The sequence below is a fragment of the Siniperca chuatsi genome, linkage group LG3, assembly GCF_020085105.1.
Source record: "Siniperca chuatsi isolate FFG_IHB_CAS linkage group LG3, ASM2008510v1, whole genome shotgun sequence".
NCBI classification, from domain to species: Eukaryota; Metazoa; Chordata; class Actinopteri; order Centrarchiformes; family Sinipercidae; genus Siniperca; species Siniperca chuatsi.
Genome location: NC_058044.1, coordinates 31722312 through 31749170, shown reverse-complemented (window position 1 = coordinate 31749170; position 26859 = coordinate 31722312). Strand labels below are relative to the sequence as shown.

General features: G+C 41.2%; 1 protein-coding gene across 3 annotated transcripts; it reads left to right on the top strand.

The window, feature by feature from the left end:
* Positions 1-200: 200 nt before the first annotated feature.
* Positions 201-26859, top strand: p2rx3b (purinergic receptor P2X, ligand-gated ion channel, 3b). Of its 3 annotated transcripts, none has more exons than XM_044190987.1 (13): positions 201-1207; positions 1556-1678; positions 8109-8244; positions 8328-8399; positions 9402-9471; positions 9625-9718; positions 10190-10267; positions 10354-10495; positions 13412-13548; positions 21269-21362; positions 23248-23313; positions 23605-23682; positions 26251-26859. In XM_044190987.1, exons 2-13 carry the CDS (start codon positions 1557-1559, stop codon positions 26374-26376), a joined length of 1215 nt encoding a protein of 404 aa, XP_044046922.1. In that variant the 5' UTR covers positions 201-1207; position 1556; the 3' UTR covers positions 26377-26859. The 3 variants fall into 3 exon arrangements, with proteins under 3 accessions (XP_044046922.1, XP_044046921.1, XP_044046923.1); XM_044190988.1 differs by having other exon boundaries at positions 204-1207; positions 1602-1678; XM_044190986.1 differs by having other exon boundaries at positions 201-1678.

Here is a 26859-nt window from a genome sequence, read left to right as displayed (position 1 = left end):
TCCCCCTCATTTCATTGTCCTCCTCCCCCATTTCCTCCCTCCTATTTCCTTCCATTATTTCCCCACCCCCAGTCTTTTTCCTTGTTTTCCATCCTCCCCCTATTCCCCCTTCTCTCCTCCGCTTATCTTCTTCCAGAAAGAAAGGGAGAGAGAAAGAAAGAAATCATTAATAATATTTTACCACATCCTGGGTCTCATTCAATGGCAGTCCATTATCGACTCGTCAGAAGTGACTGCTGTTTAATGGAGGCATTCAGAGAGTCTTGATGGCATTAGGTTAAAGGCAGCTGTGATTGAATTAGTGTGAAATGTAATCTCCTGGATATGGTTTGTGGTGTGTATTCAGATGTAGAGACTGATACATGGGGCTGATAGTAGCTTTATACAAAATGAGGTCTGCTCCACTCGCTGTCATCAGCATTTGACATGATGGATATAATGCAGTTGAATCATTAAATATTTAGTGCAGAATTTATCAGCTACACTACACTGGCTGTGTAAGGGAAGACGTGTTCTGAAGTCCTGAAATGATACTAATAATGATAATGATTCTCTTTTTTTGAAAATGAATAAATACTTACTCATAAATACTCATGAATGTCAAGTTTTGGATGAAGACCTCTAGTTAACAGCTTTTTCAAAGTACAAAAAGCAAAACAAAAAAACTATCTTAGCTTAAAGACTGGAAGCAGTCTAGCTATGTCACAAGTGAAAAATACACCTTCCAACAACTCAAAAGCTTTTTCAACCTAACAGCTCCTTTATCTCCAAGCTGCAATTTTATTCCCAGTAGCAGAAAAAAAATCTCAATTTTAATACCTCTGAAAGCAGATTTTAGACTGTAACATCAATCACACAGCTTTGGCTGAAATTCATCCTGCTTTTAGTCAATACTCTTATTACAATACAGCTGCTGTAGTTTTTTCCCCCTTGACTGTAAACCCAGAATGTTGCGCACAAAAAGCTTGACCATGAAGGTCCATGGTGCTCTGAGCAGAAGGCGGGAGGGGGAGTTTGAGGAGTCCTAGATAATCGAGGGAGGAACCAAAGAGTCAGAGATAAACAAGCGAGAGAGAGGAAAGAAGAAAGAGACAAAGTGGGTGAAGAGAGAGATAAGGACAAAAAGAGACAGAAAGTTTACTTGTTGACTAGTTAGTCAACTTGATACGCGAAGTCTGAAGTTACAGGAAGAGAGCATCAGCTGAAGGTTGGTGTCACTGAGCTATAGGATTTCTTAACTGCTTGACCTGTTCCATGAAGAAGAGATACAGCCCTTGGATGTCTAGATATTGCTCGTAGTGTTGGACCTGAAATATGGATTTTGGGGGGTTTTTTCAACACAAAATAATAATGATGTCAGCCACATTTGGGGACAGTAATCTGTAATTGCTGTAGGTGCACACACTAACAGCTGCTTCATTTGGAGTTTATATCCATAATCCACACATAGTGGAATTTAGATTTCTATAATTTGCTTTATATTTCTTTAAGTCATATCACATACAGAAAATACACAAACAAGAGTTTTTGTATTTACTCACACACATACTGCTAGGATGTGGTCTTGTATAACAGACTTCTTCACCTATGAAACCACCAAGTCGGTCGTAGTGAAGAGCTGGACCATCGGCATCATCAACCGTGTCGTCCAACTCCTCATCATCACTTACTTCATTGGGTGAGTATTTCCCTTCGTTCTGGTGTATTTTTGGTATTATACAGTCTGGTTGAATAAATCAATAGCAGCTGCCAGTTACAGAAATGTATATTTATGAGATATTTATATTTAATGGAATGGGTACTGATTATTCTATCCCACAGACCCTGATTACTTGACAATTAACTAACTACAAAGTAAATAATGTAATGGTGATGATGACATGAGGAGTTTAAAATTAAAATATGTTTTTTAAAGCTAAAAGTGCTGTCATACTATATTATTTTTATTATTGTAAGTAAGTATTGAATCATAGGTGTTATTACACCCCTGTGAATTATTCGAGTATTACATATATTAATTCAAAATGTTAATGTTCAAATATTAAACCTATTCATTTATCACTAACAATAAAATTTAAGTCTTCTGTTACTGACATTGAAGGAGCCCAATTTATACATTTTTAATCTAGCTTTAAAAAAAATACAGAATATATGTGAGTAATTTTCCCTCAGATATTCGTATCTTTTTCCGCCCACATAATCTTATTTCTTAATTCACTATTAAGTAAAAAAATTTTAAAAAGTTTTTGTTGAAATTAAATTAAAGGCAGTGTTTTTAGGTTTGATTGTATTACTATTTCTAGTTAATCATCAAAATTATATTTAGTGTGTATTACAGGGGTTAGGGTTACCCCAACTCAGTTATGTATTCAAATTAAGATTCAACTAAGTAGAAGATCAGGTTGGCATATATACATGCAAAGTTCTATAGATATGTAAAGGTGTATAAAACTTGCCGTTAGTCAAATATGCTTTTGATTCTCTTACTGTACTTTTTCCATTTTCCCACAAACATTTTTCTCAGTAATTGTATCTTTGTCCACAACACATCTGTTGGTAACATCTAAATTACAGTTTGTACTTTTTTAAGCACTTTTCTGATATAGGTAGTGATACAATTTAGTACCACCATTACACACACACACACACAATCACACACCCACATAAATAAAACACTTAGCTTCCACTTGTGGTTTTATATTTTTTTAATCAATCTGTCAATTAAATACATCTTATATTTTTTCGTTCCATCCATTAGCTATAATTGTAGTCATTTATTACCCAGTATGTCTTCGTCTGCTCTTGTCTTTGTTGTTAATGGGCTACTACTGATTAGCAGCTATACTGGACAGGTAGAGTGCTGCAGGGATGACGTATTTTTGTAGGCCAACCCAGAAATAAGTATCGCCCTGGTTCCCTCAACAAAAAGTGTAAATACAATCACCAGAAGTAAAAAGCTAACGTTAGGGTATAAATTAACTACACCACGGTCGCATGACTTCAACGTCACCACCACCAAGCTTCTAACTTGTAATTTGATTTCATGTGCTTACCTCTTCTACAAAAGCCTTTCCTCTTAGCGTGACCTGATATGGGTGTGTCAATTGCCAGTCTTGCATCCTTTTTCAAAGATGACCAAAAAAGCGTAGATAGGGGCGAGAATCACTATCATACTGTAAGTCAGGACATTCACAGCAGTGCAGCCTAGATGCTGGTCCACTTACCTTTGTTGTCAGCATGAGGGACAAGGTCTATCGAGTGTCATAACTGAAGTTAGCAAGAGAGGGAGGAGTATAATGTATTAATTCATATTAGTGTTATATAATTATCATATGCTGGTCTGTTATTAAAGGCAGAATAAGTAGGATTAGTCGGTTGCCGTTTGTAAACACACGATTCAAAGTTGGCCCCGCCTCCCCAGCTCAGAGCAAGAGAGGGAGCGGCGTTAGCGAGAACAAAGCAGCGAATCAGAGAAATCAGACATTATTTTCTGATTGTTTCACGGCGGTTACGTTCTCAAGCACAAATAAAATTGCCCACACCTCCGCAGGAAGGAGCAGCTTCATCCTGACTGCTGCTCTCTGCTCTGGGTGTGTGTAGCTCAGCCCCACCCGTCTCCACACTTCGTTTTAGCGCTGTGCCAGAGCAGGAGATACATCTGTGACACAGACAGAGAGCAGAGAGAGAGACAGCAACGTAACCTGCCGCCGTTCTTATCCCGGCGGCAGGTTACATTGCTGTCCCTTGTCCCACCCTCACAGCCTGCACACTGTTATTGGCTGGGGGCTACACACCACTGCCCAAAGGTTGACGCCCAGAAATGTCCTGAACACAGCAAACTAATAAGAAACTATAGGCAGAGGGCAACCTCCCCCCAATAGCAGACACTGTAGAATGTAAAAGTTTATAAAAAAAAAAAAAAACAATCACACACACTCCCATAAAATAAGTTGTTTAAAATTAACTATAAACTAACTGGCAAATTACCTTTTATTTAAATTTGAAAAATTGAGGGATGGCCCTCATTTACAATGAGGTCTAGTAACAGTTTAAAATAAAATACATAAACATACATATAACACGTAAGTACAGTGGTGTGAAAGTGTTTGCCCCCTTCCTGATTTCTTAATTTTTTGCATGTTTGTCACACTTAAATGTTTCAGATCAAACTAATTTAAATATTAGTCAAAGATAACACAAGTAAACACAAAATGCAGTTTTTAAATGAAGGTTATTATTAAGGGAAAACAAAATCCAAACCTACATGGCCCTGTGTGAAATATTGATTGCCCCCCTAAACCTTAATAACTGGTTGGGCCACCCTTAGCAGCAACAACTGCAATCAAACGTTTGCGATAACTTGCAATGAGTCTTTTACAGCGCTGTGGAGGAATTTTGGCCCACTCATCTTTGCAGAATTGTTGTAATTCAGTCACACTGGAGGGTTTTCCAGCATGAACTGCCTTTTTAAGGTCATGCCCCTGTCACAAATGTTGCAGTATGAGGACCCAAATGCAGAAGACCAGGAAGCGGTATGAGGAAGGAGGTAGCCGGATGACTACAGTATTTATTGGGTGATGTAGCTTACAGGCAGTTACAGGCAGACAGACAGGCAACAAACAGGTAACAGGCAGGTAGGCAAAGGCAGCATGCAAAGTTTAAAGTCCAGAATCCAGACACGGTCCAAGGGAGACAAAGAATCCATACAAAAGAACTCATGGAAAGAAATGCCGGGAAACTGGACACGGGAACAAGATACAACAAAAATGCACAGAACCGTGAACCGTGAACCCCACCCACACACCAGGAACACAATGATCTAACAATGAACAAAGGAAAAGACCTGGACTAAATACTCTAAGGGAGGGTAGACAACGAGACACAGGTGCAAACAATCAAGGAGGGGCCAACAATCAAAACTGGATGGAAAGAAAACAAAGACAGGAAGCAAAACCACCAGACACACAAGGGGAGGAGAATACTACAAAATAAAATAGGAAATATGACAAAACCTCAAACTATAACAGCCACAGCAGGATTCAGGTCAGGACTTTGACTAGGCCACTCCAAAGTCTTCATTTTGTTCTTCTTCAGCTATTAAGAGGTGGACTAGCTGGTGTGTTGTCCTGCTGCGGAACCCAAGTTCGCTTCAGCTTGAGGTCACAAACAGATGGCTGGACATTCAGGTGCTTTCTCCACTGATCTACAGCTACTTTGTCACACTTGGTGTGTTTCACAAGCAACTCACCGTGCATTCCTTCAGTCTCTCACGGTCTTCATTCGACAGGTGCAGTAAGACTTGAGTGTGCATACTCATTTATATGGATGGCCTCATTCTGAGGAGAGAAGACAACAGCAGTTACAAAAAAACAAAAACATCTTGTTAGCACAGAGTTTGAGAGTTTTCATGTACATCATTCTTGAGTCTCACACATGGTTATGGTATGGCAGGCAATACAGTCACCTTGACATTGGGCCAGGAAGGCTAAAAACCAGATGGGTCAATATTTGGACCCTTGTCTCAAGATGTTTATGAGATTTTCCCCAAAATTAGACCAGAGATGACACAAACATGTGCCACATGCCACAGTGTGCCAAGTATATACTGGTTTTCATTCTGACCAAAAGATTTGACTGATTACACCCTCATTTCTGTCTGAAGCTGAGGTAATCAGTTTTTGGTTTGGATGACAATGTGCATTCTCTTTACACTCCATAGCACGTTGACCAGAGTAGTATTCAGTAGAGTGAGTATGCATATGCAGAACCAGTCAAGCTCAGGAAAAATGCAGACAGCATAGGTAGAGTGGATATTGTGCATGGACTCCTTACTGATCTGAGGAAAAACCTCTGTGCACAGGGATGATGCTTTTATGTTGTCATGTATTTCTGGTAAAAAGAGTATTAAAATTAACACACTAAATGTGAGAACTCTCAAGACTGTTTAACCCTTCACTTACAGTATATGCCCAAAGAGCAGAAAATAAGCACAACTACACCTAATTAAAGAGATCCAGATCTCAAGAACTGTGAGACAGTATGATTTCCATGACTTACTCTACAGAGACAGTATGATTTCCATGACTTACTCTACAGAGAATAATCTGACATTAGACTGAAAGCACTTTTTCAAAATTACATTAGCTATTATTTTCCCTTACATAATACGGCTGCCCAGTGCACAGCCTACATTTCAGTTTAATTGACAGCCTTATATGTCTGCATTAAGAAATGCAATACATCTTTCCTTTGATGGTTTTCTATAATATGTTGTATAGTGCGACAGAATATTTTCTATCTGTATTATACCTGTTGAGGGAGGAGTGTCGGTGTGGCAGCACACACACAGTCTGCTGCTCTGAACCGCGGTTATGAGACTTGGTTTGAAGTTTTTTAGCTGGACTCTCAGCTAATAACAACCTCATCTGTCCATGCCTAACTCTGTGGTGACCAACGGAGAGTCTCAGTAAACACAGCACATAGCTGCTGCGCTAAATCACGAGATCCTATATACATTTATGGCTGACTATCAGTAACGTAACATCTTAATCAGCATGTATTTTACCGTGGCTACGACTTCAGCTGGCACTACAGTTCCACACACACCGAGGGGGGGGGTCTCTCTCAAAGCCGAGCTACTAATGTTAGCTTGACCACAGCACCTGTACCCAGCACTCCTCCGTCTAAGAGAGGAAGGCTCAACCTGTAGCAAACCATTTTATACAGTCTATGTAACAAACACTCTTCACCATGAACAAAATACTGAGGCGTAAATGCAGCAGCAGTGCTTGAATGTTGCCTCTATTTTTTTAAGCTAAAATTAACTGAATAAATGTTTGAAACTATCGGTTGCAGTTTATTTTCTGTGTCCACGCTTAACTCAACTGTTACAGAGTTAACTACAGTGTTTTAATGGAGTGCAAAAAAGATATTTCACTGATAATGTAACATTACCCGGAGTGTAAACAAAGAAACCTAATGTCAGGCATCATAATATTAGGTAACTAAGCTAACGTTAGCTAAGCTAACATTACCTGTGAGAATAGTGAGTGACAAAACTGATGTTTTAGGGTAACCTAGTCTACTGAGAAATGGCTAATGACTAATTTGTATCACTCATCCTATTGAACTAAACACATTCATGTAGATATATATTCAAAATTACTTACCCTTGACATTGAAGATGCAAAACAAAAATATTCCTACGTGTCCGTTAAGATGTTAAATTCAAATGTCCCACTCATGTTTCTAGCAACTTCCTTCTGGTGGGCCACTTTGTGACAAACCAGAGAAACTGAAGCTTATATGTAGATCTTGTATTGACTTTTTTTTTGATAGAAGTAAGACAACTCTCAGAACAGATCAAATATACAGAGTTGAGACTTGAGAATTTGATCACTGAGACAAATTTCTGATATTGTGCAGGCTCATTTATAAGCCAGTCAAGTTTTATTTTGGATCTTACTGTTATCTCAAAAATGATCAGTGCAGTGAGAGAGAAAAAGGAGCGTTTTAAGATCTTAAATTAGGATCAGTCTGAGACAAGAGGAAGGCTATTTCTCAGGAGCTGAATTTAAGAAGTATGAGAAAATGGTCAAAATCTCATTGATGTTAAATTGATCTCAGTTATGTCTAGGAGAAATGGACTGGACAAAGAAGAGATCTTATTTTTAATTTTCCTTTCCTCTGGGGAAGATCTCCTAGCACAAAAATTAACATCAGCACGTTAACAAAACCACCAAAGCTCTCAAACTAACAAGCTAACTAGGTGCTGCTTATTTTTACATTTTTCAGGCCACTACTCTTTCAATCCATAGCAGGTGACAACAGTGAGCAGTCAGACACAAATGAGCAACAGACTACAGCATTAGCTTATAGCTTACTAACTAATTCACAGTAAATGACAGAGTGATATATGAATAGGCTCCACTGCATCTTAGAATGAGGTCTGAGAGAAGTAATACACAAGACTTTTTCTTTTTTTGGTTAAAACAATGTCTAAATGTTTCTGTCAGCTTGGCCCTACTGTACTGCACAGGCCTAAAATTTCATTTTTAGCTCAATTTCACATTTTGTGTTATTTGTGTGTGTGTGTGTGTGTGCTTCAGATGGGTGTTTGTCTATGAGAAGGCCTACCAGGTGAGAGACACAGCTATTGAATCCTCAGTGATGACCAAGGTCAAAGGTTTTGGAATCTACAATGGCAAGGTCATGGATGTTGCAGACTACGTCACTCCTACACAGGTATGGATGGATAGATGGATGGATGGATAGATAGATTACTATAGGATACAGTGATGGTGATGTGCTATATTTGTTTTTCACAGGGAGCTTCAGTCTTTTGCATCATCACCAAAATGATCACTACAGAGAACCAAGTCCAAGGATACTGCCCTGAGGTCAGCTAGTCAGTACCATTACTGCAATACTACCACCATTATTAGTGCCTCCACCGTTACAACTACTATACATTAGCATTAATGTGAATTCTGAAAAAAAAATAAGGAAGGTATCATCTTCTCTAAGCATGTGGGAAAAGCCTGGTATTCTTGGGGTTTTCCACCATTGTTTCAGTTAGTCTGATAATTTGCATGTGTAATTCTTCGTCAGAAACTGATTAATATTTGCCGAGTTTTATCAAGATCCCTCTCTATGTCATGATCTAGGAATAAATTGCTTCTTTAATGCCAGCATCTTTAACTTAAATAGATATCTCAATACATCTGGTACAATTTTACATATTGGTAAGGGACACCATTAGGCCTTTGGGCTCATGTAAAGCTGCATTCATTGATTTTTTTTTTTTTTTTTTTTTTTGGTCACTTATGTTGATATATTATCACCAAGTTTTTATGGTGAACATGTTAGCAAACAGCTGCTTATTCATACCTCCAGCAGACACTGAGCAACATTAGCATTCAATGTGAGTAATTTTCTGTTGGCCTGACAAATGTAAACAGTCTCCTTTTAGCTCAGGTTTGGTCTCCACCAACTCCTGAGAAAACTATCTGGCTCTTTAGCCGCTTAACGCGCCACTGTGTTCACCAGCTAGTCGCTAACTTTGTCTGTCTGCTGTTTGGTGCTGAACAGGTTGTGTACACTGGGCTTATCAGTACTTTTTCACTGAAAACCACTGCTTGCTGCTGCTGGAAATGACACTGACACGAGCACCAAAACAGTTACAGCTATTGCTAGCTGAAAAAACAAAAACCATGAGCTTAAAGACGCTAAAAAGCTCTGTAGAGCTGGGGGTAACCGCAGTGGTAGGTGATGATTCTCTGTGACTTTGTCACCACGAGTGCCCCCTTTCACATTACGTATAGTCATTCGATCTAGTGTTAATATAAAATTTATTATTAATACAACTTTAATGTGTGTGTGTGAAATTGTGTGTTACCCAGAGTGAGAACAAGTATAACTGTACCAAGGACAGTGACTGCACAAGGCACCTCAACAAGCTGGGAAGCTATGGTGAGACCTTCTGTCTGTCTTTTTCTTCTTCTCATTTCTACTTCACAGTATTTGATGAAAACAATTTTATAATCATTACTATTATTACACTAATGTTACAACATTTATTTTTGATTTTCCAGTTTGCATAAAAGCTTTTCTTTTCCTGCTCAGGAATTCTTACAGGGAAATGTGTTCCTTTCAACGCCACCGACAAGAAATGTGAGATAAAAGGATGGTGTCCTGCCGAGATTGACACCATCAAGACGTAAGACGATACTGTACATGTGATAGAGAGCTTTTTACAAGCCTTTGCTATCAATGTTCTGTACTGTCATACAAGATATTGACATGAAACATTGAGAGAGAATAGGGTTATCCTGATAGCAAAGTTATGATATACAATTCAATTCAGACACATCTCTATGTCGCGGTAGTGCACTCTTTAAAGGGTCACTAACCTCTAGTAATATCTATCCATGCAGATAGTTTTGTTTTTTTTGTCCAGCTTTTTGTCCAGTTTTTGAGATATCCAAGAAGGCAGACCTTCACCCCAATAGAATGGAGTTAAACAGAATTGTATCCATTGGTAGAAATCTGAGTCTTGCCACACCATGATAAGCAAAGACAAAATTGTGTGCTGGCTTTGTGAGGCTGGAGAAAAATAACAAATTTAAACACAATGCTGTTTCTATGTCTATCTGTCTTTTCTATGTTCCTCCCTTCCCCTCTCTATCAGTACGCCAATGATGGAAGTGGAGAATTTCACCATTTTCATTAAGAATAGCATCCGCTTCCCAACCTTCAACTACACCAAGTATGACAATTATGATTTTAAATATGATGAAGATGATGATGACACTGATAATGAAGTTTGACATGTTGATATCTGTATGTGTGCAGAGGGAACTTCCTTCCTACCATCACTGATGATTACATCAAAACATGTAACTTTGACATGGTCAACAACACCTACTGCCCCATCTTCAAAGTGGGAGATGTGGTCCGCTACGCACAGCAGAACTTCACTAAACTGGCAGACAAGGTAGAGTCAAGAGAGGTTTTAAGGTTTTTGGGGGCAAGTCTGAGTCATGTCTTTATAAGAAAATTGCAGATGATTTTCTGGTCTCTCAGTACTGACCATTACAAATGTTACTTAATTGAAATCTAATCATTCCTGTGCATAGGTCTAATAACTATGCAAAGTTATGTGTGTATATGCTGCATTGCTTGTAGCTATCTTCTTTGTTATTGTTCTGGGACTTTACGAGGGTAGAACATGAGACTTGTCTTGTTTTTGCTTTCAAGTCAAGTCAGGTCATGTCTTTAGAGAGTCAAGTCTCCAGTGATTTCATATCTCAAAGTAGTCAAGTCTAGTCCTCATTTTTGTGGTTGAAATCTGACTAGAGTCTCAAATCAAGTCTCGAGTCTAAAGTCAAGTTTTAAGTCCTTATTTTTGTGATTGAAGTCTGACTGGGTGTCAAGTCAAGTCTCAAGTCTTAATTTTTGTGACATAAGTCTGACTTGTTTCTCAAGTCAAAGTCTCAAATTCTGTCTTTTGTGACTTAAGTCTGACTCTAAAGTTTACGACTGAGTAAATACACCAGCCAACACAGTGAACCACTGGTCAGTAACCACTGGAGCTCTCGCAGTAGACGATCCCACAAATCCCACGTGAAGGGCAACTGTCGTGTGTTCTTGTACAAAATAAAACATGGACGACAACCAGCAGCTTGCACTATGCTGTGCAATATGCGCTGAAAAGGCCAAAAAAGGAGAAAAAAAGTGAGATCCTGAATGCAAAGGCGTGGACAACGAGAGTGGAGGAGGGAAGGAGTTGCAGTACTGCACCCTTTGGCAGAAGAACTTGCTAGCCACCATGCCAAGCAGCTGTGAGATGTCCTTAAGAACTACTTTGTCTCCTCAGCAGGGGTCATGCTTTGACAGGACAAATATGCTTGAAGGTTCTATCTACAGCCACAGCGTCAAAACTAAGAAAACAGAGTATGCAGCCTGTGTGTCCATCTATTAGCGCATCAAATTCAGCATTGGTTGTTATGTTACGTTGTCGGGGAGACTGTGGCTTAGTGGTAGAATGGGTCGTCCACCAATCAGAAGGTCGGCGTTTCGATCTCGATACTGATATTATGTATTATGCCTTGATACTGTAATTGTAACCGCTATACTTTCCCAGATGTTGTCTTTGAATCCGTTGTCTTTGTAATCTTTATGTTGTTTGTCAAACAGAGTCTATGCTGTGAGACCAAGTGGATCAGCCAATCAATATCCATCTTGATGGCTCATTTTTGTCAGCATCCGAAATTCAGTGAAATCGAAACAAAAAAACGCACAGCGAAATCTGAAAGTTTCTGACTCTGTGTGGATAGGCTCATCGAGATAGATGGGCTCGAATTTTTAGGTTGACGTGCAATTTATTCACACAGATTATTCAAGTTTGGTCTGAAAAGGCCTTAACAGTTAGCAGTTCTGTGAGGCTGTACTCTGGCTCAGTGGTGCTATGAGCTAAATGCTTACATCAGCACGCTAACATGCCCACAATGACAACACTAAATTGTTGATCATAAGCATATATAATGTCTGTACCTAATTATATCCAATAGTTGTTGACATATTTCACTCTGGAGTAAAGTGGTTGACTGACCGACTTTGCCATTCCTAGAACAACGCTGATAATAAAAGATGCAAATCATTAGCTTGTTTCAAAGATTTATTGCAGTAAAGTACAAAGTTCTACATTCAGTAGTGTCACATTTTGAAATTCAAACAGTTTAAAATAAGTTCATATTCAAAAATTCATATTTTTGATGTAGGCCAAACGTTGTAGATGCCAATATGCAAGAGTATTAAAAGGTGATATTACTCCAGCATTAAGAAGGCATTGTGTAAATAACAGTAACATATTCAAATTGAGTCTTGAAGCAGATGGCAACTCTAGTTCAAACCTCTAACACTGAGTCAGTAGCTTTATTTGGGCAACAGGTAGCTGAGGAGAGTGAGGTGAAATATAATGAACATGATTTATGATGCCCAGGAGACAGAGCTTTACACCCTCACCACATTTCCAATTACATGTACTCGTAAGAAATATTTACGCTGGTCTCAGTCTGGTGTGGAGTAACATGAGTTTTTGGAAACTCTAAGGACTTCAGGATCCACACTTGTTTGGCTGTAATGGTTGGTGCTCCACTCCAACTGGGCCTCGATTTTTGATTTAATGTTGTAGAGGCATTCTCTTTCCACAGATCAGTTTTTCCTCCATTTCAGTTGTCCAGCACACTCTCACACTAAATCTTTTTCGTTACCATTCTTCTTTTTTTGTTTGTTTACCAGAATGTCGCCTTCGGGTAATGTCACAAGACACTGATGTCAGTTGCAAATATCATGTTAACATGTTTTAAAAAATCTTTATGAGAACAACTGGCAGTGACTGGATCAGACGACTAGAAGATTAGAATCTTTACATATCACACTATATGATTTTTTTTTGCCGACTTCAACACCATCTGACCCAGACTGGAACAGACCCGGTCCAACTTGGTCTGATCAGTCATCACACTAGAAACATATTCAGAATCGGCTCAGCAGTCGTAATGTGTGTCCCCACCTTAAGTTGTCATTCATGTGACGTAAGTATTACTTGAGTCTCACGTCAAAGGCTCAAGTCTTCATGTTTGTGACTTAAGTCTGACTCTCAAGTCAAGGTCTCAAGTCGTCATTTTTGTGACTTGAGTCATGCATGAGGTGAGGTATGAACTGTGGTTTGCTGTGGTATAAGAATGTCACATTATCTCTAGCATCCGAACAAAATGTAACACAGAAAGCGTAACATTTTCTTCCAAACATATTAGTACAAATTAGTTGCATGTAAATGTCATTCCTAGGAGCCAGTCCATGTAGCTACCTCATCCATGTACCTCTCTCATTTTGAAAATTCTGTCAGGGAGGAGTGATTGGAATAAAGATCGGCTGGATATGTGATCTGGACAAGTCAGATGACCAGTGTAACCCCACATACTCATTCACCCGACTGGATGCCATGTCACAGAAGAACGCTGTCTCTCCGGGCTACAATTTCAGGTATTTAGCTACATGGTTGGACTGATACTGTATGTTCTATCCAGAGAACTTGTCTAGAGAACTCAACAACTACTGGCCAGATTGCCACGAAATTCATTGGATATTCATGGTCCCCAGGAGATGATTTCTAATTATTTTGGGGAAACCATGACCTTTTCTCTAGCAACATTTGATGCAAACTTACACTTTTACACATGAAATATAGGAATATCTAAAAGGCAGAGTGCCATGGATTGCCATGGACAGCTTTCATAAGTCAAGTATCTGAGCCACCTATTTGTAAATGAAAAGAGTTCCAGGTTGTAAAAACTGAATTTTTCTTTGACTCACAATAAAAAAAGCATTTTAGCATTCATGAATTCTGCAATAACATTAATCAAGTAATCAATCAGACCACATCAAAACCAGTATATCAGAGAGTTCAGATCTGAGTATTAATAAAAGGACAATGCTCTATCATTTTTTGCATCTGTAACCTAACTTTTCTGTTAACTCTGTAATTAATCTGTAACCTAGCTTTTCATGTCTTTGACTGTGGTGTGACACTAGAGGTGGTAAACCATTTAGTTAAAAAGGCTAATCAACTTATCATCCTCATGTTCAACACCTTTATTTATTGTGTGATTTGCTCTTTATTTATTTTTTTTACTTATTAGTTGTGTGATTGCTGCAAGCAATATATTCACACTATGTTCTTTCTTTTACGGAAAAAATCGAATCTTTATTTTTATTATTATACTTATTAAGGCCCAAGCACGAAGGAAGGAAGGAACCTATTGTTTTTGTAGGGATTATCATTATTATTATTATTATTATTATTATTATTATTATTATTATTATTATACTTTTGTAACCCATTTTTGAGTGGCTTAGGATGCTCGAAAACTCACGAAAATTTGAACACATGGCACGACTGGCGAAAATTGCTAAATTCTGTAGTGATTGGGCTCGGGTGTGGTCAGTGGGCTCTTTAGCACCCCCAAACACACGTCATGGTTGGGATAAAGTTGCTTTGATCTTCATGAGATTTGGGGGGATCATCGCGCTCATCATAAAGAACATATTTAATTTTTTTTAAAGAGAGTTTGTCGAGCAGGAAGTCAGCCATTTTGGATTTCCTGCATCAATTTAAATTTTCGAAACGCATGTTTGAGGCCTTTACGATGCTGAAAAAGTCACGAAACTTTGCACCCATAGTCGAACTGGTAAATATTTTGATTTGAAGATTTTTTTTTTTATGATTGAGTGCCGCAAATACTATCACCCGTACTGCCTATTCAGTGTTCTCAGCCAAAATTGGCCCAGTCTTTTTTTAACGTTCGTAAAGCAAACATAAAGCATCCGTCCCCAGAGTGTGATGGCCTCTTTTCGCCGCCTCTACGCTCCATGGCTGTGTCCAAGCCATCCCTCTCTCCTGTTGACCATTGCTCTCAATGACATGCCCCCTCTACACGACCTAGCTGCGTGCAGTTCACCCCTCACCCTGTAACCAGCTCTCCGGTTGCTTCTTCTTCTTTTCCTTTCAGCTGTTCCCTTTCAGGGGTCGCCACAGCGAATCATGTGCCTCCATCTAACCCTGTCCTCTGCATCCTCTTCACTCACACCAATTAACTTCATGTCCTCTCTCACTACATCCATAAATCTCCTCTTTGGTCTTCCTCTAGACCTCGTGCCTGGCAGCTCCAACCTCAGCATCCTTCTACCAATATATTCACAGTCTCTTCTCTGAACATGTCCAAACCACCTCAATCTGGCCTCTCTGACTTTATCTCCAAAACATCTAACATGAGCTGTCCCTCTGATGTACTCATTCCTGATCTTGTCCATCCTTGTCACTCCCAAAGAGAACCTCAACATCTTAAGCTCTGCTACCTCCAGCTCTGCCTCTTGTCTTTTCTTCAGTGCCACTGTCTCTAAGCTGTACAACATCACTGGTCTCACCACCGTCTTGAACACCTTTCCTTTCATTCTTGCCGATACTCTTTTATCACACAACACACCTGACACTTTTCTCCACCCGTTCCAACCTGCTTGCACTCGCCTCTTCACCTCTTTTCCACAGTCTCCATTGCTCTGAACCGTTGACCCTAAGTACTTAAAGTCCTGCACCTTCTTCACCTCTGCTCCCTGTATCCTCACCGTTCCACCTGGGTCCCTCTCATTGACACACATGTATTCTGTCTTACTGCGGCTAAGCTTCATTCCTCTGTTTTCCAGAGCAGACCTCCATCTCTCTAGATTTTCCTCCACCTGCTCCCTGCTCTCACTACAAATCACAATGTCATCCGCAAACATCATAGTCCATCGAGATTCCTGTCTAACCTCCTCTGTCAGCCTGTCCATCACCAGAGCAAACAAGAAGGGGTTCAGAGCCGATCCTTGATGCAGACCCACCCCCACCTTGAACTCCTCTGTCACACCTACAGCACACCTCACCACGGTCTTACAGCTCTCAAACATGTCCTGCACCACTCTAACATACTTCTCTGCCACTCCAGACTTCCTCATACAATACCACAGCTCCTCTCTCGGCACCCTGTCATACGCTTTCTCTAAATCTAAGAAGACACAATGCAACTCCCTATGACCTTGTCTGTACTTCTCCATCAGCATCCTCAAAGCAAATACTGCATCTGTTGTACTCTTTCTAGGCATGAAATCATATTGCTGCTCACAAATGCTCACCTCTGCCCTTAGCCTAGCTTCCACTACTCTTTCCCACAACTTCATTGTATGGCTCATCAGCTTTATTCCTCTGTAGTTGCCACAGCTCTGCACATCTCCCTTGTTCTTAAAAATTGGCACCAGTACACTTCTCCTCCATTCCTCGGGCATTCTCTCACTCTCCAAGATCTTGTTAAACAAACTAGTCAGAAACTCTACTGCCACCTCTCCATACCTCCACAAGTATGTCATCAGGACCAACTGCCTTTCCACTCTTCATCCTCTTCAACGTCCTCCTCACTTCACTCTTGCTAATCTTTGCTACTTCCTGCTCCACACCAGTCACCTCTTCTACTCTTCGTTCCCTTTCATTTTCCTCATTCATCAACTCTTCAAAGTGCTCCTTCCATCTTCCCATCACATTCCTGGCACCTGTCAATACATTTCCATTCTTATCTTTAATCACCCTAACCTGCTGCACATCCTTCCCATCTCTATCTCTTTATCTGGCCAACCTGTACAAATCCACCTCTCCCTCTTTAGCGTCCAACCTAGCATACAAGTCCTCATATGCTCTTTGTTTGGCCTTTGCCACCTCTACCTTCACCTTACGCTGCATCTCCCTGTACTCCTGTCTACTCTCTTCAGTCCTCTCAGTGTCCCACTTCTTCTTGGCTAACCTCTTTCTCTGTATACACTCCTGAACTTCCTCGTTCTACCACCAAGTCTCCTTGTCCACTTTCCTCTTTCCAGATGACACACCGAGTACCCTCCTACCTGTCTCTCTGATCACATTAGCTGTAGTGGTCCAGTCATCTGGGAGCACTTCCTGACCACCCAGAGTCTGTCTCAGCTCCTCCCTGAAAACTACACGACATTCTTCCTTTTTCAACTTCCACCACTTCGTCCTCTGCTCTGCCTTTGCCCTCTTCATCTTCCTCACCACCAGAGTCATTTTACACACTACCATCCTGTGTTGTCTGGCTACACTCTCCCCTACCACTACTTTACAGTCACTGGTCTCTTTCAGATTACAACGTCTACACAAAATGCAGTCCACCTGAGTGCTTCTACCTCCGCTCTTATATGTCACCCTATGTTCCTGCCTCTTCTGGAAGAAAGTGTTCACTACAGCCATTTCCATCCTCTTTGCAAAGTCTACCACCATCTGTCCTGTGTTCCTGTCCAGAAGACCAAACCTACCCATCACATTCTCATCGCCTCTGTTCCCTTCACCTACATGCCCATTGAAATCTGCACCAATCACCACTCTCTCACCTCTGGGGATGCTCTGCATCACTTCATCTAACTCACTCCAGAATTTCTCCTTTTCTTCTAACTCATCAACCTGTCTGATACTCTTTTCACCTCTAGAACATTCCTCACAAACTCCTCTTTCAGGATAACTCCTACTCCATTTCTCTTCCTATCTGACCCATGGTAGAACAACTTGAACCCTGCTCCAGCGTCTAGCCTTGCTACCTTTCCACCTGGTCTCCTGACAACACAGTATGTCCACCTTCCTTCTTTGCATCATGTCAATCAACTCTCTAGCCTTCCCTGTCATAGTCCCAACATTCAAAGTCCCTACTGTCAGTCCTACATTCTTAGCTTTCCTCTTCTCTCTCTGCCTATCAACACACCTTCCTCCTCTCCTTCTTCGTCTTTGACCAACAGTAGTCCAATTTCCACCGGTACCCTGCAGGTCAACAGCACCAGTGGCGGTCGTTGTTAACCCGGGCCCCGACCGATCCGGTATGGAAGTCATTTTCACGATTCGCATTTTTAATTTGTTTTACGCTGGATGCCCTTCCTGACACAACCCTCTGCATTTATCCAGACTTGGGACTGGCAAAAGAAGACACTGGCTTGTGCCCCCTTGTGGTTGCATTGGTGCCCCCTTGTGGTTGCATTCCGGTTGCTTGCTCCTAACAATGCACCCCCTCTTTACAATCTGGCTGCGAGCAGTTCAACGCTCGTTCTGTAATCCCCTCTCTGGTTCAGACCTCAAAGCCCCCTCCTCCTGCTTCATTGATTATCTATGATTCCATAATCAGAAACATTAAATCACAAACGTATTGCTTCCCCGGCGCCAAGGTTCTGAACATTGTTCAAAAGATCCCATCTCTTTTAAGTAAACATTCTCACGCCAGAAATGTTATCCACGTTGGCACCAACGATACCGCCTATCATCATCAAGTATTAAAGCATGATTTTAACAGTCTTTTTAAATTACTCTAGGACTGCAAAAATCCATTTTTATCTCTGGTCCGATCCCCTCTATCTGCCGAGGTGTAGGGCGTTTTAGCAGGCTGCTCAGTCTCAACACATGGCTACAATCTGTTTGCTCCTCTCACAACTTAGTTTTAATTGATCATTTTAATCTTTTGAGAGTGTGCATCATTTTTTAAACAGAGATGGCATTCACCCCAGTCGACAGGGCACCCATGCCCTAGCTGCAAACATCTCCACAGCCATACACACATGATAAATCATTCCTGCAGCACACCTGGACACGGACACACCACCAGTCACTGAACAGAACTCTTCCTCATTACCACTGACATTCTCCATCTCGCTCACTAGCTCCACCCACCGGTGTACAAAGTCGTGGGTGGAGCGTTGTTTCACATATTTTGATATTCCTGTAATCATAAGGTGTAGATCTGTCAACCAAAACACACACATCTCACACAGAAATATTAATAATCTATTAAAGATTTAGACAAATGCACTAACTTTAGCTCCCAGCACAAATACACTTAAAATGGCACTCTTCAATGTGAGATCTCTGTCCTTTCATTTTAAATGATTTTATTTCGTCTGCAAACCCAGATAGTGCGGTTCCTTTGACCACACTAAGTTTTCCAAACTTGTGAGACAAACTGGGGGCCCCGGTCAGAAACATTGTCAAGGGGTATCCCATGCAGACAGAAAACCTGGTCAACCATGACGTCGGCTGTCTGACAGGCTGTGCGAAGTTTGGGAAGAGCCACAAAGTGAACAGTTTTTGAAAAATGGTCAACTACTGTTAGAATGACTGTATTACCTTGGGACGGAGGTAGGCCGGTCACAAAGTCCAGGGCTATGTGGGACCACGGACAGCTGGGAACTGCTGCTTGATGAGAACAGTACATTGATAATGATGAGATGGAACTACAAAACATGCTATTGACTGTTATGTCCAGACTTCAGGGACACTCTTCTCCTCAGGCTGAGGAGCCTGACCCTGAAGACTGGATAAATAACTGATGCTCCTTTCCCTCTGTACTCATTCAGAGCAGATTATATTGATGTAAGTTTTGCTGCTGTTAGTCTGTCTGCAGATGCTTGAAGTAAACCTACAGAAAGACAAGTGGTTGCCTTGAGTGTTTCTTTATTCCGCAGAATTACCACTACAATAGCTAGTATGTTGAAGGATTTGGAGTTCAACATAGAAGAGATTGGCAAATTACTCACTCTTTATAATTATACACAAGCATTTATTTAAAAAGATAAACAAAGCAAAAACACAAAATATGAAGACAAACTCTAAATACACAATAACGGTTTCAAGTTTAAATGAGTTAGTTAGCATACAAAGAGTTTGTCTTTGTGGAGCATAACATAACATAACATCAATGTAGCGTGTGGCTACCAAATTAACCTAACAGATAAACACGTCACAACAACAAAACCTCAGAAAAACACATCAGTAACGTCACATGTACAAAAGTTAAACAGTCCTTTACTTAGCTATATATACTGTTACTCTATGCTATGCCCAGCTGTTACGTTACCCATCTGTGGGAGGGAAAGAGATGTGGTTTTTTTGAACCGAAGTCTTTGACGCTTCCACAGCGGAACCACAGTTCTTCAAGCCAAGCTGGGAAGAACTGTGGTTCCGCTGTGGAAGCATCTGTTACTGCGCAGTGTCTGCTTGTAGAGATTGGAGGAAGCCGGTCGCTCTGCCTGTGGTTGTCCTTATAGAGTTAACAGCTCGGTGTTAACTTGCTTCGTGCTTCTTAAAGATAGCTAGCAGACTAACCTTTATTGCAGAGATTTAGCAGGCTCTCACATCGCTGCAGTAAGATCAAAGACTTCGGTTCTGCTGTGTGTTTCTGCTCCAAGCAGATTACACGATGAAGCCAGGAGGAGAGAGTTCAGGTGGTGTCCGCTGGTAAGCATGCCACACTGAGAGGGAGACAGCCATGGCTGTCCGCCGCAGTGAATGATTCCAGGAGAAAGAGAGACAGAACAAATGATTGTTGACCTTTTTATTGACCTGGTGACATCCGGGTCACAGGTCAGACTGGCCAATGCTGCATTCAATGGCTCTCAGGATTGTGGGACAAAAGAGAATGCAGTCTCCTAACAAAAGTTAACAATCACCCAAATAAGATGGTGTAGTCCCTCATTCGTCCAGGAGTGTTCCATTGTAGAAAGGGTTTCAGTCGTCGTCATCTGAACACTGTTTTCAGAATCAAGACGTTTCGACTCCCATCCGGAAGTCAGAATCAGAATCAGAAATACTTTATTGATCCCCGTAGGGAAACTCTTTGTTACAGTAGCTTGCCTTTGCGTCAGTGCACACAGGAGAAGTACTAGAAAATGATATGATACACTATAAACACTATAAAACAGGTCAGAAAATATATTAAGTATCAAGTATCAAGTCATTCTCAATTGTGAAAATGGTCTGGGAACTCAGAAATTTAAGCTACTCTGTGTTGCTTAGGCCCTGCCCTCAGGGAGGAGTCTTCCTGAACAGCAGACACTCAGGAAGATTCTTCGATAGATTCTACGATAAATCACCCAAATGAATGAATTCATCTGTGGAGTCCCAACAAGAGATTCTCATAGAGCTCTTTAAATGTATTATTTATGTCAATAGTACTCGTATGTAGTACTACCTGTTGGTCCCGTACTGCAGGGATAGCACTGCGTGCCTCTTGCTGCTTGATATAATTGGCCAGCATACGCACAGCCTGATCACCTTCTTCAACAAAGCGTTGTTAAGCCATTACATTAAGTGTTGACTATAATATAAAAAAGTGTGATTTGTCTGTCTGTGCAGGTTTGCCAAATACTATAAGATGGAGAATGGGACGGACTACCGCACTCTGGTCAAAGCCTATGCTATTAGGTTTGATGTTTTGGTCAATGGAAATGTGAGTATATAGCTTAGTGTGTGTGTCAGAGTTTGTGTATCAGCCGCTCATTCTCAATCAATATAACAAGGTTTAAATGTGTCCATTCAGAAAGAATGAATACAATGAAGACATTTGTGTCTAAAAAGCTCTAGGTTAAGTATGTATACTTGCAAAACACTATCCATTATGAATAAAGACACAGGGATGTGGATCTGTATGTAGTCATTTTGACAGCTCAACATGGAAACTACTTACTCCTCTTTGTAAAGTACTAAAATATTTTATGGTACCAGTTGCATAAGCTTTTCATGCACAATACTTTTGCATCTTTTTAAGTACCTTGTGTATTACAAATGTCTTGTTTAGCAGAATAATTTCTACATATCTACATGCAATCTTGATAACAGTGTAGCCTCACTGTTTGGGTGTGGGACACCGAAAGGTCTAGAGCTTTTAGAAAGGTGCGGAATAAAAGTATCACTTTTCCTTTAAAAAAAAATTATGATTGTGAATTAATCATTTTAAAAATTTTGACGGGTCCATGAATGTTTTGTTTATCTCTGCGTGAGATGTCTGACATTTGGTTCCGGCTTCTAAAAAGGCTTGTTAGCCAATAGTATAACGACGCTGGTATCACGTGGTATAGTTGCCAGTATGTGTGGAAAACGTAATAATGAAGATATCAGAGGGGATTTAGAAGTGGGCCAGGGTCCGACATAACCGATGGCCCGGGGCCAGTACACGTTTATGCAGGGCAACTTAATTGTGGCGGACTGGTCTGCTTATGAAAAGACGGTTGCTCTTCTTTAAGAACGGAGTGGACGTGGGATCCCAATATATTACCAATGTGTCATGTCCAAGGTAAATTCAAGTTCTGAACTACTGTAAATCTGCTCATTGTAGTGTTTAGACCCAAAACGTGACTGTTACTGAGGGTGTCATTTCATATAGCAGTCTAACATTAGCCCTATTATGCGACATTTCGCTGAGGGTACTTGTGGCTAGCTAGTCATGTAGCCAGCGGCTTTGAGCTCAACAGCTACGATACTCACATTAATATAAAAACCTGAAAATTCTTAAATGATTGTACAGTCGTCCTTTCTCCCTGTAGCCATTGTTGCTGTGTGGCACTCAGTTGTTTTTTATAATCCGCTGAGATTTGTTTTCAGCAAGAAAACACTTTGACTAATGTTAGGTCAACACTATGCTAACACTAATGCTAGCTAACATAAACTTTTACTGTCGCTGTCTAATGTACTCTTTGGTTTCAAATGTACATATTTACCTAATGTCTTATACTGTAAGGATGATTGAAATGCCATTTTACGGTAAATGTTGCAATATAGGGCCCCTATAATTATTAAAAGCCAAAAGCCACCTAGCCATATCATAAGATTAGCACAGATAACATTACATGAAACACCACCGCACAAAGTAACCTAAATCTATAGCTAATGAATTCATTACTCTATTACAAAAGATTCATCACTTGATATGACTGAGTCTGAGTATCACTCCACTCGACCATGAAATACACAGGTTAAAGAACTGGGAACCAATGGAATGGAAGGGGGGAGGGGAGTGCGTCATCTAGTGGCTGGATGTTATCAGTGTTATCAATAGCACCGTTTTATGGTTTCATATGGTTTCCTCCCACACTTCAAAGACATGCACGTTTGGTGAATTGGTAACTATGCTGACAAGGGTACCTTCTTAAAAGAAACTTTTCTGCACATCGGCCGCTACATTAATCACAATATAAACTTTGGAGACTCAGGAGATAGTGGAAAAGGGAATTAAATCAACAGAATAAGTCATTTCTTGCACAACTACATTTATAAAGTGTTAGTGATATTCAGGAGACTGAAACCTGCTGATATAAACTTCTATTCTTCCTTCGTAGGCAGGGAAGTTCAACATGATCCCTACACTCATCAACATGGTGGCAGCCTTCACGTCAGTGGGAGTGGTGAGTTTTACCGGTATACTTATTTACTTCATTTAGTAGTTTTGTGTTTTTTCTCCAAACTGCTAAATGGAGCCAAACTTTACCCTTTTATCACTGACTTTAAGTATTATCTCAAGTACAATCTGACTGAACTGTGTTGAGTTTTAAAACATGAATAGTTAGCTTTGAGGAAATTTGGGGCTGCTGTTGGGTTCTACAACAAAATCATGTTTCAGCTCTACTCTTGCTTTGAGTGCTTTATAAATAAAGGTTATTATTATTATTATTATTATTTTTATTATTATTATGCAGGGCACGGTGCTGTGTGACATCATACTGCTGAACTTTCTTAAAGGAGCAGAGCAGTACAAGGCCAAGAAATTTGAGGAGGTAAAATACCCCATTCTTAACATAACTGATCACAATGTAATGTGCACTTCATTAGATTTGACCTTATTAATCACAGTTTTGTTAATTACAAATATGTGGTTTATCAACCCTTAATGCTCCATTAATTGTTTTTTTTAGCCACTTGGGGGCAGTAGAACAAGCTGTAAACACAACATTGACAAATTATTACCCTTTAAGGTTGTCATGGTTAACTTATTAGCTGTCACGGATACGCCAGTCTCCACCATCTGCTAAACATCCACACCTGCTCCCCATCAGCACCTAATCACAGCCAGCATAAAAACCCAACACTCACCTCAGCCAGTGTCCGACCTCGTTTGAAACAAGGACTCCCCATGCTACTCAGCATAACACCTATCTCCCTCTACAGCGATCTCCCTCTCTAGCAATCTCCACATCAGCGAGTCTTCCCTCCAACAGACTCCCCCATCTCCATACCTGCACACCTGTACTATCTGGCTGTAATCGAATATACAACTATCTGTCTCCATATCGGTGTCCCCTGCCTGTCTGTCCGTAACAGAAGGTCGGACCAGTACCAAAAGGATTACAGCCATGAGCTCCGCGGACCCCTTGAAGGGACCGGGTGGAGGGTCTCCGACAATATCTCTCCACCTATCCACCACCAGCCACCCCAACCATCACTCCCGTCACTTCCTCAGTCACTCCTTCATCACCGGTGTATTCCAGCCTTATTGCCCAACTAGCGCCCTTCTCTGGCTCGGCAGAGGACTGCGACGGATTCCTGTTACTGCGTTATCTGATCCTAGAGATGAAGCCGCACGATCCAAGGTGGCCTTCTTAATCTCCTTGCTCCACAGACCAGCACTCCACTGGGCAGAATCCATATGGTCACAACATGGACCCGTCACCCAATCTTTTCACAGTTTTGTAACACACTTCAGGGAAGCGTTCGGCACTCCAGTTGTGGATTCGTCAGCCAGTCCTCAGCCTGTACCCCGACCTCCCAGTCTTCAGCCTGCACCTCTACCAGCAAGTCTTCAGCTTACTAACCCGCGACTTGCCTGCACTAGCACTCCGCTGCCCAGCTGCTCGAATTGGACTCCCTGCCGGTTCACAGCAGCATCCTGCTCTCCGGACCCCTTGCTGGATCGCAGTCACCTCCTTTCCCGGCTGGATCTCAGCAGCTCCCTGGACTCCCTGCTGGATCATAGTCACCACTATTCCCGGCTGGATCGCAGTAGCACCAATCCCTAGCCGATGCTGGATCGCAACCACCTCCTCTTCCGGTTGGATCGCAGCACGCAGCGGGACCGTCTGCTGGGTTGCAGCACGCCACTGAACCGTCGGCTGGGTCACAGCAGCACTTCCTGTCCTGCTGTACCAGTGCGGGCTGCCTGTCTAGCAGCCCCGTCGCCAGCTGCCTGTCCTGCTGCCCCGTCACCGGCTGCCTGTCCTGCTGCCCCGTCGCCGGCTCCCGGTCTGGCTGCCCCGTCGCCAGCTCCTGATCTGGTCCGCTGGCCTCCAGAGGGTTCCTGTCTTCGTTGCCAGCCTCCATAGGGTTCCTGCCTTCGCCGCCGTGGAGAGGGGGGTACTGTCACGGATACGCCAGTCTCCACCGTCTGCTAATCATCCACACCTGCTCCCTATCACACTCCTGCTCCCCATCAGCACCTAATCATAGCCAGCATAAAAACCCAGCACTCACCTCAGCCAGTGTCTGACCTCGTTTGAAACAAGGACTCCCCATGCTACTCAGCATAACACCTATCGCCCTCTACAGCGATCTCCACATCAGCGAGTCTTCCCTCCAACAGACTCCCCCATCTCCATACCTGCACACCTGTACTATCTGGCTGTAATCGAATATACAACTATCTGTCTCCATATCAGTGTCCCCTGCCTGTCTGTCTGTAACATTAGCAAACAGTTGTTTATTTACACATCCAGCAGACATGAAGCACCATTAGATTTAATATAAGATGTGGCCACCTGATGAATGTATATTTACTCTCCTTTTAGCTCTGTTTTGTTCTCCACCAAAACCTGAGAAAAATATCTGTTAATCAGCTAGTCACTAACTTTGTCTGACTGCTGTTTGGTGCTGAGCAAGTAGCGTACTGTGGGTTTATCTGAGCTTTTTCACTGAAAACAGCTGCCTGCTGTGCGAGTTGAGGAGAGCGGAGTTGCAGGCCAGAAAACCAAAACAATGAGCTAAAAGAGGCTAAAAGGGTCTGTAAAGCTGGGGGTAGCAGAGTTGGGTGATTATTCTCTACAGGCTTGTCATTGATCTTACATACAGTATTCATTCATTCATGTTACATTTAATCATTTGATCTATTGTTCATATAAAAAAAGTGATTAATGAAGCGTTAACTACCAAAATGTCAGTTTATTAACTGAAAAAGCAGCATGGGTTTAAGCTTCTGAATAAGGTGTAGGGTGGTAGAATTTTCTCAAGCTATACTTAAATTGAATGTATGTAGTATACAGTTAAAACATAAAAATCACCAAAACTGGAGTTAGGAGGCTTTTACAGATGACAACATGTGTGGTAATTCTCTCTCTCTCTCTCATTTACTGTAGGTGTCGGACAGCCCACAGGATTTCCACAGCAATGGGTTGTACCGCTCCCAGCTGTCACTCAGACATAACGAGACCATCATGAGGTCCAGTGACTCAGGGGCATTTTCTATTGAACATTACAGCTAGGACAGGAGCAACAGCCAGTCGTCAGGGAGCAATTCAATTCAGTTTTATTTATACAGCGCCAATTCATAACAGAAGTTATCTCATTACACTTTTCCTATAGAGCAGGTCTAGACCGTACTCTTTATAATATTAGGAGCAGTGGACTGAGGAAGACAGATGTGGGTTGGGTTTCTCTGAAAATGTTACTGTTTTAAGTTTTATCAATTTTACGCATTCGGGGCCCTTTTAATATAATACAGTACCTCAACGTTACCCATAGGTTTATGTCAATGTCAAAATTTCTTGAATTATTGCTGTTACCCTTAAATATTTCAGAAAAGTTACAGACAATGACAAACAAATATATATATAAAATAAAATAAATAAAATACAAAATGAGTGTCTTTGCATGATGACAATTTTGGCATGTGACATTGGCTCAGGATTTTCTGAGCAGGAAGAAAACCTTTTTGTGTTTAAAAAAGGAATTAAACCTGAAAAATA